This window comes from Sus scrofa, chromosome 7 (genome assembly GCF_054392235.1).
Source record: "Sus scrofa isolate SSC_HxYL_T2T_F1_AM1 chromosome 7, Sscrofa_HxYL_maternal_Yorkshire_Landrace_v2.0, whole genome shotgun sequence".
Classification (NCBI taxonomy): domain Eukaryota; kingdom Metazoa; phylum Chordata; class Mammalia; order Artiodactyla; family Suidae; genus Sus; species Sus scrofa.
The window spans coordinates 16,919,242-16,930,829 of NC_139389.1; the positions used below are offsets into that span (position 1 = coordinate 16,919,242).

The following is an 11,588-nucleotide window of genomic DNA, read 5'->3' on the forward strand; positions in this document are numbered from 1 at the left end:
ACCCTTGTATTTCTCCAAGCCCACACCACTGGCCAGAGAAGCAGTGAGCTTGGAGCAGATGGCGAGTCCCGAGTGCCAGGTGTGCAGCGCGCCCGGCGCGGTCTGGGGCACCGCGTTCTTCGGTGGCCGCCCCACCCCGCCCCTCCCACCCCCACGAGCCGCCGTCTGCTCCGCACGTGACGTCGGGCCTTGGGGGATCCGGGAAGGGGAGGGCGGGGAGCAAGGAGAGCTGGTGCCAGGCGGAGCCCGCGCGTCCTGCGCCCGCTCCTCTCTGAGTGCCCGCCTCTCTTCCCCTCTGACCCGCGTCGCCAGGCAGCCCGTGCGGGCTCCGCGCCTTCCCACCCCCCCTCTCTGCAATCAAGAGCCTTTCTTCCTCCCCCTTCCCCTTTCCTCTCCTTCTCTTATCTGACGTTTTGCTTCGCTTCCCTCAGCCCTCTCCCCAGCGGGTTTCCCTCCCTGGCTGACGCGCCCGCCCCAGCCCGCCCTCGCACAGCCTCCAATTGTAGGTCAAGTCGTTTACTAACGTTGGCTTAGGTTTGCTCTTGTTTAAGCGTTTTTCCATAAGTGAAATCAGCCGCTTTCCCCACGGGGCCCCAACTGTAATTGCTTCTATTTGGCTGTTGAGTTGGGGGTAGGGATCCCGCGGGATGTGCTCCCATCCACACCCCCTTACTGAGGTCACAGGGATGGTTTCAGGGCGCCCCACGGGATGGGGTGGGGGTGGGGCTATGCAGCCCCACCCGAATGCCTGCCCGCGGGCCTGGCTGCCGCGGTAGCCTGCGGAAAGGCAGACAAGCGAACCCGGGGAGGGGCGGGGCGGGGGGAAGGGGGGGAAACAAAGCGAGCAGGAACCCTGCACCCCCACACACATGCTCTGCTTCTAAGTAACTGCGCCTGGGGCGCAGACTCTACCACTGATTTACCTGCCAGCTTCCTCCTCCCAAACATGAGACCCGAGGTCGAGTCACAAGGGGCGTTGGTGTGCCCATGCCTTGGGACCCGGGTGCCGCGACTCCACGATTCCCTCGCCTTTACAGCACGGGAGGCGGCACCGAGGCAGGCTGGCCTCTTCGAAATCCCTGGAGAAGGGACGCTTGAAGGTTTGGGTGCAACCAATTGTCAACCTCCCTTCGTCCTATACAGCCTTTTCCTCCCCCCGCCCGCCGCGCACACGCCCTGCTCTGCCCTCTTGATCGGGCAGCTGCCGGCTCAGTGGAACCGGGGAGGGAGTGCCCAGCCGGTGTACGAATGCCGCATGCCAGCCGGAGCGTGGGTTCCAGACGCACAGCGCGCACGGAACATTTAGGCGTCCAAAGCGAAGGCGCGGGGGAAGCCAGGGGGCCGAGTGGCTGTCAGTTCCGGTCAGGGACGGAACTGGGCACCATAGCCAGGGGCCCAGCTGGCCCTGTGGAGAGGGGAAATGTAGAAGCCGAGCACCCGGGAAACCACCCCCCGGCTAGAGGCGGCCAGTTGCAACTTCAAAGGAGGGCTAGGAGCTGGCGAGGGCGCGGGGGCGTGTGTGTGTGTGTGTGTGTGTGTGTGTGTGTTCAGCTTCTTCCCCGGTCGTAAACCTAAACGGAAGACGGGTGTTAAAGTACTGCTGACAGGATCGCCTGAAACATGTTTACAGTAGGAAAGACTTTCCTCCAAAAAGCACAGCCTGAGTCGATTCCAATTTATTTCCTCCCTGTAACCATAATCGCAAGGCCAGTCTCAGCCGGCGCGGCGGAACGCGGCTGAGCACCATTAATCCCCGCCGAATCCTCTCCGAGCTCAGGGCAGGAAGAGCGCCGAGCCTGCGCCACCGAGTCGCTGCGCTCGGTCAGGCGTCTGGCTGAGACCATCTTTCCAGGAGGAGGGGTATCCGTTGCCAGTCCTTAAGTAAAGCGCGCCTCCTTTGCAGCGGCTCTCGGAGAGAGACTTCTAACTACTTGCAGCTTCAGCAAGATACGGACACGGTAATTGATAACTGCCCGGTTCACTTACTAGACCCAAACCGGAGCTAGCCTTGGCGTCTCCAGTGTCTGGGAGCTTTGACAAGTGAACAGGAGGCCAAAACTGTTCGTTGCCCCAAACTCGATTTATGATTTAAAAAAAAATCATCAAGATTCATCGACACACTCTATAACCTCTGATCATTTAAACTGCTACCTAAACACGTTGGAAGAGTGTGGGATGATAAGGGTTCGGGAGAGGTGGAAGGGGGAGAAGAAAGAAGTCTGACAGTCTCCACGTTTTCCCACGTCTCCATGCGAGTGCAGGGAGGCTCAGCGCTGCCACCTGGCGGCGGCTTCTCCCCGGATTGGGAGCCGGCTGGTGGCAGAGCAAACCCAGGCTCCCAGTGGGTGTGCCCTGCTCCTGCCTCGCGAAATGGGGCAGACAGAAGCTTGTATTTATGCTTCAAATCTCCGTGGCCCAGTGGAAACACCCGTTTTCTTCTTGTTCTCATGAGGATACTGAAAGGAAAGGAAAAATGAGTTGGCGCTGGTATGAAGTGCATACATAAACCTACCAGGTGCCAGTCACTGATTAGGAAGGGGTAGAAAATGGTAAAAAGTTATTAGAAATGCAGGGTTTTTATCTTTCAGTTCATTCTAATAGTAAAAATCATTCATGGACTTCATTTTACCCCCAGACCCTATTTTGATATTTTGCAAATAAGAATTACTTCCATACATTAATTTTCAACATGCCCCCCAACCCAAAGGAAAGTCCAGTTCTAGTACAACTTCATCAGCCCCCCCAAAATGGAGTGCAAATTACGTTTGCCTACCGGATTGAGAAGAAAAGGAGCTTTGGATGGAGGGTTCTTTGCCATAAAGTATGGAACCAAAAAGCCTGAGGCCTTTTAGTTGGCAAAGGCCAAGGACATCAAATTTCTCAGGCTTCTTCCCTATCTACTAAAGTAACAAAGACAAGTATTTCTTTTCTCTTTATTTTCTTTGAACTGAATACTTGTTAGGTCAGAACAGCGCCTACAATCATAGTTTCTATAACCAAGGCCAGGCAAAATCTTGCAAATCAGTGCAAATCCAAGAGATCTGTTAAACTAATTTCCCTTCAGATTTTTTTTCCCCTCACTATGCTATAGGAATATATTAAGCAGTGGGATACAATCTTATTTCTATCTATACCCCATACCATTTTATGGATTGATATTTTATGTTGTACAGGTGTGCGGAGCAGAATAAAAGAACTAGCAGATATTATATTACATCTCAAATAGTTTCATTATTAGTTTAATAAATGAAACAAGATTAAAAATATTTACATTAATTCAAAATTTGGAATGTATAGCATCATTGCTAATAAAAACAATTACTCTATTATTCTAAAACAGGAATTTTTTTTTGCAAAATTATCTTGGTTTACTGTTAATGTGGCTTAAAGAGTAGCATTAAGAATTACTTCATGTACTGCAAAGCCAGCAGAGGGAACACTGAGTACTGATTTAGTAGGGGCCACCAAGTATCTGGTATTTGGGGAAAAAAAAATGTCAGTAATGGAAAATTGGTTACAAAGCATGTGAAGTTAGGTAGTGAGAACACAGAAATCTTTTCTCATTACTTGCTATTCAGAGGCCTAATACATTCCAGTGTGCACATACTCAGTTGGTGAGAAAAATGACTTTAGTAAAAGGCCATTTGTCACATGTTTTGTTACATTTTAAGAGGACTACTAACACATAAGAACAAACCTATTTCAGCAGTCTGTGCATTCATGTATACCCTAAAACTCTTATAAAGTCAATGGAAATTACTAACAATGTATTTCTTTAATTCTAAGAACTTTTTCATTTTTAACTTCTCAGATGTCTTACAACCATGGGGGTATCAGTGTCATTGGCAGTTGTTCTCTCTTAAGGACATATAACAATAGTATGTCTTGAAGACATTACTTAGATTTGTTGAAATATGGGAAATACAGCTAACAATATAAATAGGCCAGTGGCTATTTTTTTTTTTTAGTACACACTTTAAAAAGATCTGTGTGCTTTAAACATAAACAAAACTACTCTGCTTTAACTTCACTTTTCCCTGATAATATTCACTGCTAGAAACATAAACAGCTTGGGAAATATAATCAATTATATTGATACTCACCTTGACTGAATTATCACAAACTAGCTACACCCTCAAATCCTTAGTTGGTACAAGTCCCCAAATAAACATGGTGTTTATTCTTTTTTTTTATTCTTGTGGAAATATTGATTTTATAAATAATAGACCTCTTAGAGTAATTTTTATGTCAGACTGATAACATGTACGGGTGTGTTGTGGTATGCATACCAAAGAAAATGAAAAGCATGATAACACACCCAATTTTGTTATATGCAAAAGAAGTGCCTGCGGGTTTTTAATTTGTTTGTTTGTTTTTAAGATTTGTTTCTCCTTCTAAAAGAAAAAGCATATAACTTGGGTAACTACTGGTCAAAAATTATTTGCTTTTACCCACAAAAACATTCTTGCATGTGGTTAATCCTTAGAGGTCCAGTCAGATGTCTCCAAAGGGTGTTCTTTCCAGTAAAATTCTACATCTGACAACCTGGGCCTCTCGCCAGCCTACATACTTTAAAAGTTTGACAAGATAAATAGAAATCTACTGCCTCGCACTAGTTTGATCTGAATAGAAAGCTGACTTAAATTATGTTAGGTTAGCCCTACCTAACCACTTAGCATTGGCTGATAGAAAAACAGTTTACTATTAAGGTGTTAAGGAAGACCAATTTTTAGTAGAATTTTAATTTTCATACCTTAGACCAAAGGTAATTTTCATGGCTAAATTAGCATGTATTCTGACTACGAAAGCACATTTTCTTTGCTGCGTTCTTCACAAGGCTCTTCATGAAGTTTCTTTTCAAATCATTAGGACAATAGGATTGCTGATGTGGTCCTTGGATAGTTCATGTTTATGATCTGTGATTATTTTTTCACATCAGTGGCCATCCTCAATTTTAGTCTCTTGAACAACATGCTTCTACTAAAGGGAGTGTCTTCACAATGTGAATTAGCCAGGGAAGGACAACAGCATTCACTGAGGGCTTACTGTACATCAAGCTCATTCAACCTTCACAAACACCCTACATAAAGTAGTTCCTACTGTTCCCACATCACAGATGAGGAAAACTGATACTTGTCACATCCCCAGGGTTACAAGACCAGTAAAAAGGACTAGCGACCAGATCTAATATAAATCACCAAATCTAATGTAAATCCAGAGGTTCCATTTTCTTCTGCAACCAGCTACCACTGCCTTCTAGTTTCTCTTTGTCTGGGTCTTTCAGTTCCATTTGATTGAAGCAGCTAATATATAGGAGAAAATATATATAAAGGAAAGGAGGAGGGTTTAGGCTGGGAGAAGGACAGAGTGGAGCAATCTTTAATTCTGAAAATGTGGAAAGCAAATACTTAGAAAGTAAAATCGATTCCTATCCTTTATCATCTTACACAAAATTCTATGTAAATTCTCCCCTTGAGTTAAGTATAGAATGCTGCCTAATGTGCTCCAGTGGAAAGCTCCTCTGTTTAGGCTATCCAGGATTTATAGCCGAATTTAAATCATTAAGTAACCATAGTTAACCCCTGTTTGGTTAAGAAAGCAAATAATTATTGCAAAAATTCTTCTTCTCTGCCTTCACAAACAGCACCCAAATTGCTCTGAAGGGATTTACACAGTACATCAACATCTGTGCTGTACCTCGAGTTGTTAAAATAACTGTGATGACAGGTGTCCAGGTACCACTTTCTTAATGGTTTTCAATATCCATTGATTTATTGTCGTGGTTTTCCTCCCCCTTCTACATCCTTGGCTTTATGAAGGAGCCGAGGAACAGATTTTGCACCAGAGGCTGATTCTTTATTCCAATACTGAAAAGAACTAATAAAAATAATCACTTGGCTTTTAAGCAGAAAGCTTCCATTTACAGTATTTCACCCTCCCCCCTTCTAAGCCCCTTGTTATCTAACATAATGGTTAGAATACATTTCCGTCTCTCCCCTTAATAATTTCATGCATTAACATCCTCTTCAAACACCACATGCTGCACACACACACATACACAGACACACACACAAACGCACACACGCAGGCACAGCAAAAGGAAAAAAGAGGCAGCAGAAATCTCAGCTGTACTTCTAGCCCTTTTAAAAAGTTTGCTCTGTAAATTGGAATGAGGTCAGATTTGGAGCTTCTCATTGCACGCGGAGATTATTATTGCATCGGGTTCCAAGCCAATAGGAAGCCCGGGGGAGGGGCTTGGCACGAGGAAGCGTTGGTTACAGCGGCTGATTGGCTGCGGCCAGGACTGGGAAAGGATAAAGAGGCGCGAGGCGGAATTGGGGTCTGCTCTAAGCTGCAGCAAGAGAAACAGTGTGTGAGGGGGAGAGGCCTGTTTCGCTCCCGGGTCTCTAGTTCTTGCACGCTCTTTAAGAGTCTGCATCGGAGGAACTGTGCCATTACCAGCTCCCTTCTTGCAGAAGGGAGGGGGAAACATACATTTATTCATGCCAGTCTGTTGCATGAAGGCTTTTTGGCTTCCTACCTTGCAACAAAATAATTGCACAAACTCCTTAGTGCCGATTCCGCCCACAGAGAGTCCTGGAGCCAGAGTCTTTTCTGCTTTGCATTGCAGGAGAGGGACTAAATGATAGAGACTATGTCGCTTTCCTGAGCTCCCGAGAGCGCTCGTGAACTGGAATCAACTGCTTCAGGGGAAGAAAAAAAAAAAAAAAAAAAATCCAGACTTGCCTGGGAGGCGGCGAGAAACTTGCACTGGAAGCTTCAGCAACCAGCATTCGAGAAACTCCTCTTCACTTTAGCACGGTCTCCAGGACTCCGAGCCGAGATAGAGCAAACTGCGGCGCGGTGAGAAAGAGAAGAGCAAGAGCGAGAGAGGGAGGGAGGGAGGGAGACGCTCCAGCCTGGGAACTATAACTCCTCTGCAAGAGGCGGAGTACTCCTACCCCGCATCCTTTGGTGACTTTTCGCTCTTCGCCCACCTCCGCCCCGGCCGGGAGTTGAGCGGCCAGCTCCGCAGCCGCACGCGTCCTCCCGCTCGGCGTGCGCTTGGCTCCGGGAGCCGGGAGGGCCCGGCGATCGCGCCGCGGCCGCCGCGAGGGTGTGAGCGCGCGTGGGCGCCCGCGGAGCCGGGGCCATGGTGCAGCAAACCAACAACGCCGAGAACACGGAAGCGCTGCTGGCCGGCGAGAGCTCGGACTCGGGCGCCGGCCTGGAGCTGGGCATCGCCTCCTCCCCCACGCCCGGCTCCACAGCCTCCACGGGCGGCAAGGCCGACGACCCGAGCTGGTGCAAGACGCCAAGTGGGCACATCAAGCGGCCCATGAACGCCTTCATGGTGTGGTCGCAGATCGAGCGGCGCAAGATCATGGAACAGTCGCCCGACATGCACAACGCCGAGATCTCCAAGCGGCTGGGCAAACGCTGGAAGCTGCTCAAAGACAGCGACAAGATCCCTTTCATTCGGGAGGCGGAGCGGCTGCGCCTCAAGCACATGGCTGACTACCCCGACTACAAGTACCGGCCCAGGAAGAAGGTGAAGTCCGGCAACGCCAACTCCAGCTCCTCCACCGCCGCCTCCTCGAAGCCGGGGGAGAAGGGTGACAAGGTCGGTGGCAGCGGCGGGGGCGGCCACGGGGGCGGCGGCGGGAGCAGCAACGCGGGGGGAGGAGGCGGCGGCGCGAGCGGCGGCGGCGGCGCCAACTCCAAACCCGCGCAGAAAAAGAGCTGCGGCTCCAAAGTGGCGGGCGGCGCGGGCGGCGGGGTCGGCAAGCCCCACGCCAAGCTTATCCTGGCGGGCGGCGGCGGCGGGAAAACGGCGGCCGCCTCCTCTGCCTCCTTAGCGGCGGAGCAGGCGGGGGCCGCCGCCCTGCTGCCCCTGGGCGCCGCCGCGGCCGCCGACCACCACTCGCTGTACAAGGCGCGGACTCCCGGCGCCTCGGCCTCGGCCTCGGCGGCGGCCTCGGCCTCAACCAGCCTCGGGGCCCCGGGTAAACACCTGACCGAGAAGAAGGTAAAGCGCGTCTACCTGTTCGGCGGCCTGGGCGCGTCGTCCTCGCCGGTCGGCGGCGTGGGCGCTGGCGCCGACCCCAGCGACCCCCTGGGCCTGTACGAGGAAGGGGGCGCCGGCTGCTCGCCCGACGGGCCGAGCCTGAGCGGCCGCAGCAGCGCCGCCTCGTCGCCCACCGCCGGCCGCTCGCCCGCCGACCACCGTAGCTACGCCAGCCTGCGCGCCGCCTCGCCCGCCCCGTCCAGCGCGCCCTCGCACGCGTCCTCCTCGGCCTCGTCCCACTCCTCCTCCTCCTCCGCCTCCTCCTCCTCGGGCTCGTCGTCCTCCGACGACGAGTTCGAAGACGACCTGCTCGACCTGAACCCCAGCTCAAACTTTGAGAGCATGTCCCTGGGCAGCTTCAGCTCGTCGTCGGCGCTGGACCGGGACCTGGATTTTAACTTCGAGCCCGGCTCCGGCTCGCACTTCGAGTTCCCGGACTACTGCACGCCCGAGGTGAGCGAAATGATCTCGGGAGACTGGCTCGAGTCCAGCATCTCCAACCTGGTCTTCACCTACTGAAGGGCGCGCGGGCTGAGAGAAGAGGGCCGGGGGGCCAGAGAGGAAAAAGAAAAAAAAAAAAAAAAGAAAAGAAAAAAAAAAGCGGATAGAGAAAGAGTTGCAAGAGAAAAGAAAAAAGAAAAAAAAAGAAAAAAGGAAAAGGAAAAAAAAAAAGTGAGCAGGGCGGGCTTCGGCCGTGTCCCGGTTGTTGGAGAGCTGCGCGGCGGCGTTTGGGGACCCGCGCTCCCATCCCCCACCTCCCCGGCCGGAGGGACGCGGCGGAGGCGGAGGTAGACAGGGGCGACCTTTTATTGTTGTTATTGATGTTGTTCTTGATGGCGAAAAAGCGACTTCGAGTTTCCTCCCCTTTGCTTGAAGAGACACCCCCCCCCCTTCCAACGAGCTTCCGGACTTGTCTGCAACCCCTGCCAGAAGCCGAGTTGGTAGTTTTCTAGAGACTGAAGGAATCTCCTTACCCTCTCATCGCCCTCTTTGCTGTTTTTGTAGTGTTTTATTTGTTTTTTGTCTTTTGATCGAGGGGGAGGCAATTCTGGGCGCCCTAGGGATTTTGTGCTCAGCATCCCTGCCCCCCCCCTGTTCTCTCCCCTGCAGCCCCCCCCTCCCCAAGAAGACAAGGCTCCAGGGCATCGAATTTGACCGACGGCAGATGTTGGGAGGGGGTGTCGCACGGGCTGGAGCGCCAGGGATTGAGGGACTGCACGATGGCGAATTCCCTTTTTTTGTTTTTGGAGGGATTTTTTTTTTTTTTCCCCTCTTTTTTTTTTTTTTTTTTTTTTCCTTCCTTGCCTCTGCAGCCGAAGGAGGAGATGTTGAGTGACCAGCGCTTGGAAGGGACCCGAGAACCTAGTTGGAATGCCACACCAGCGAGGGCGAGGGGCGGGAAGGAGAAGGACACGAACTGGAAGGGGGCGAATACTAAAACTGAAATGGATTTGCACGTTCGGGACAAGGTGGCGGCGTCTCCTGGGCCTCCGCCTGCTGCATCTCTGAAATCAGTGAGGTGAGACTTCACAGGCCCGCAGGCGCGGAGGAGAGGAGACTGTTTGATGTGGTACCGGGGCAGTGGAGGGCGAGTGGTTTCGGGGGAAAAAAAAAGGTTTTTTTCTTCTCTTAATCGGAATCGTGATGGTGTTGGATTATTTCACTGGTGGGGTTAATATAGCATGTTATCCTGTCTATCTTTTAAAGATTTCTGTATAAGACTGTTGAGCAGTTTTTAAAATAGTGTAGGATAATATAAAAAGCAGATAGATGGCGCTATGTTTGATTCCTACAACAGAAATTATCACCAGCTTTTTTTCATTCTTAACTCTTTAAAGGATTCAAACGCAACTCAAATCTGTGCTGGACTTTAAAAAACAATTCAGGACCAAATTTTTTCTCAGTGTGTATGTGTTTATTCCTTATAGGTGTAAATGAGAAGACGTGTTTTTTTCCCTCACCGATGCTCCATCCTCGTATTTTTTTTCCTTGTAAATGTAATCAGATGCCATTTTATATGTGGACGTATTTATACTGGCCAAACATTTTTTATTTTGTCCCTTTTTCCTTTCTTTTGCTTTCTTTTCTTTCTTTTACTTCCTTATTTCGTCCTTCCTTTCTTTTTTTCTTTTTCTTTGTTTTCTTTCTTTCTTTCTTTTTTTTTGGTAGTTGTTCTTACCCACGCCATTTTACGTCTCCTTCACTGAAGGGCTAGAGTTTTAACTTTTAATTTTTTATATTTAAATGTAGACTTTTGACACTTTTAAAAAAACAAAAAAAGACAAGAGAGATGAAAACGTTTGATTATTTTCTCAGTGTATTTTTGTAAAAAATATATAAAGGGGGTGTTAATCGGTGTAAATCGCTGTTTGGATTTCCTGATTTTATAATAGGGCGGCTGGTTAATATCTCACACAGTTTTAAAAAATCAGCCCCTAATTTCTCCATGTTTACACTTCAATCTGCAGGCTTCTTAAAGTGACAGTATCCCTTAACCTGCCACCAGTATCCATCCTTCGACCCCAGTCTTATAGATGGTGGGGGGAGAATTAGCCAAACACTGTATGCTTTTAAGAAAAACAAATTTTTTTAAACAAAATACTGTTTTATCCAGAGGCTTTAAAACTGGTGCATTTACAGCAAAAAAGGGATCCTGTAGCTTTAACTTGTAAACCACATCTTTTTTGCACTTTTTTTATAAGCAAAAACGTGCCGTTTAAACCACTGGATCTATCTAAATGCCGATTTGAGTTCGCGACACTATGTACTGCGTTTTTCATTCTCGTATTTGACTATTTAATCCTTTCTACTTGTCGCTAAATATAATTGTTTTAGTCTTATGGCATGATGATAGCATATGTGTTCAGGTTTATAGCTGTTGTGTTTAAAGATTGAAAAAAGTGGAAAACATCTTTGTACATTTAAGTCTGTATTATAATAAGCAAAAAGATTGTGTGTATGTATGTTTAATATAACATGACAGGCACTAGGACGTCTGCCTTTTAAGGCAGTTCCGTTAAGGGTTTTTGTTTTTAAACTTTTTTTTTTGCCATCCATCCTGTGCAATATGCCGTGTAGAATATTTGTCTTAAAATCCAAGGCCACAAAAAACAATGTTTAGGGGAAAAGGAAAAAGAAAAAAAAATCATGCCAGCTAATCATGTCAAGTTCACTGCCTGTCAGATTGTTGATATATACCTTCTGTAAATAACTTTTTTTGAGAAGGAAATAAAATCAGCTGGAACTGAACCCTAAATCTTGACTTTTGTCATTATTATGCCCAGAGCCTAAGATTGGGAGGGCCCAATGGTGTGCGTGTGTAGAAACTATACCATATGCCTTAGCTATGAAGCAAGTGCGTTCTCAGGCCCGTTAATTGCCATCTTATTGAGGAATCGGAGTTCCTCTCAGCCAGATTTGGCAGGTTCTGACCCTGAAGTGATGGCGTCAGCTGAGTATGTGTCAACTCTACATGCTTTCTAGGAATTTTCTGAGTTTACTCCATTTAAATCAATGCCCT

The 11,588-nt window shown here is 48.7% G+C and overlaps 2 protein-coding genes across 4 annotated transcripts in view; one reads left to right on the top strand and one right to left on the bottom strand.

Moving 5' to 3' along the window:
- Window positions 1-1,121, bottom strand: part of LOC146401220 (uncharacterized) — a 159,387-nt gene extending 158,266 nt beyond the window's left edge. For all 3 annotated transcript variants that reach the window (XM_084967560.1, XM_084967559.1, XM_084967558.1), the window contains exon 1: window positions 924-1,121. In XM_084967560.1, coding sequence (XP_084823686.1) covers window positions 924-989 — 66 coding nt within the window. In that variant the 5' untranslated portion in view covers window positions 990-1,121. The remainder of the gene's footprint in view (window positions 1-923) is intronic.
- A 5,221-nt stretch (window positions 1,122-6,342) lies between these two features.
- SOX4 (SRY-box transcription factor 4) lies at window positions 6,343-11,324 on the top strand. The gene has a single exon (XM_013977467.3). It carries the CDS (start codon window positions 7,154-7,156, stop codon window positions 8,585-8,587), a length of 1,434 nt encoding a protein of 477 aa, XP_013832921.1. The 5' UTR covers window positions 6,343-7,153; the 3' UTR covers window positions 8,588-11,324.
- The last annotated feature ends 264 nt before the right edge of the window (window positions 11,325-11,588 follow it).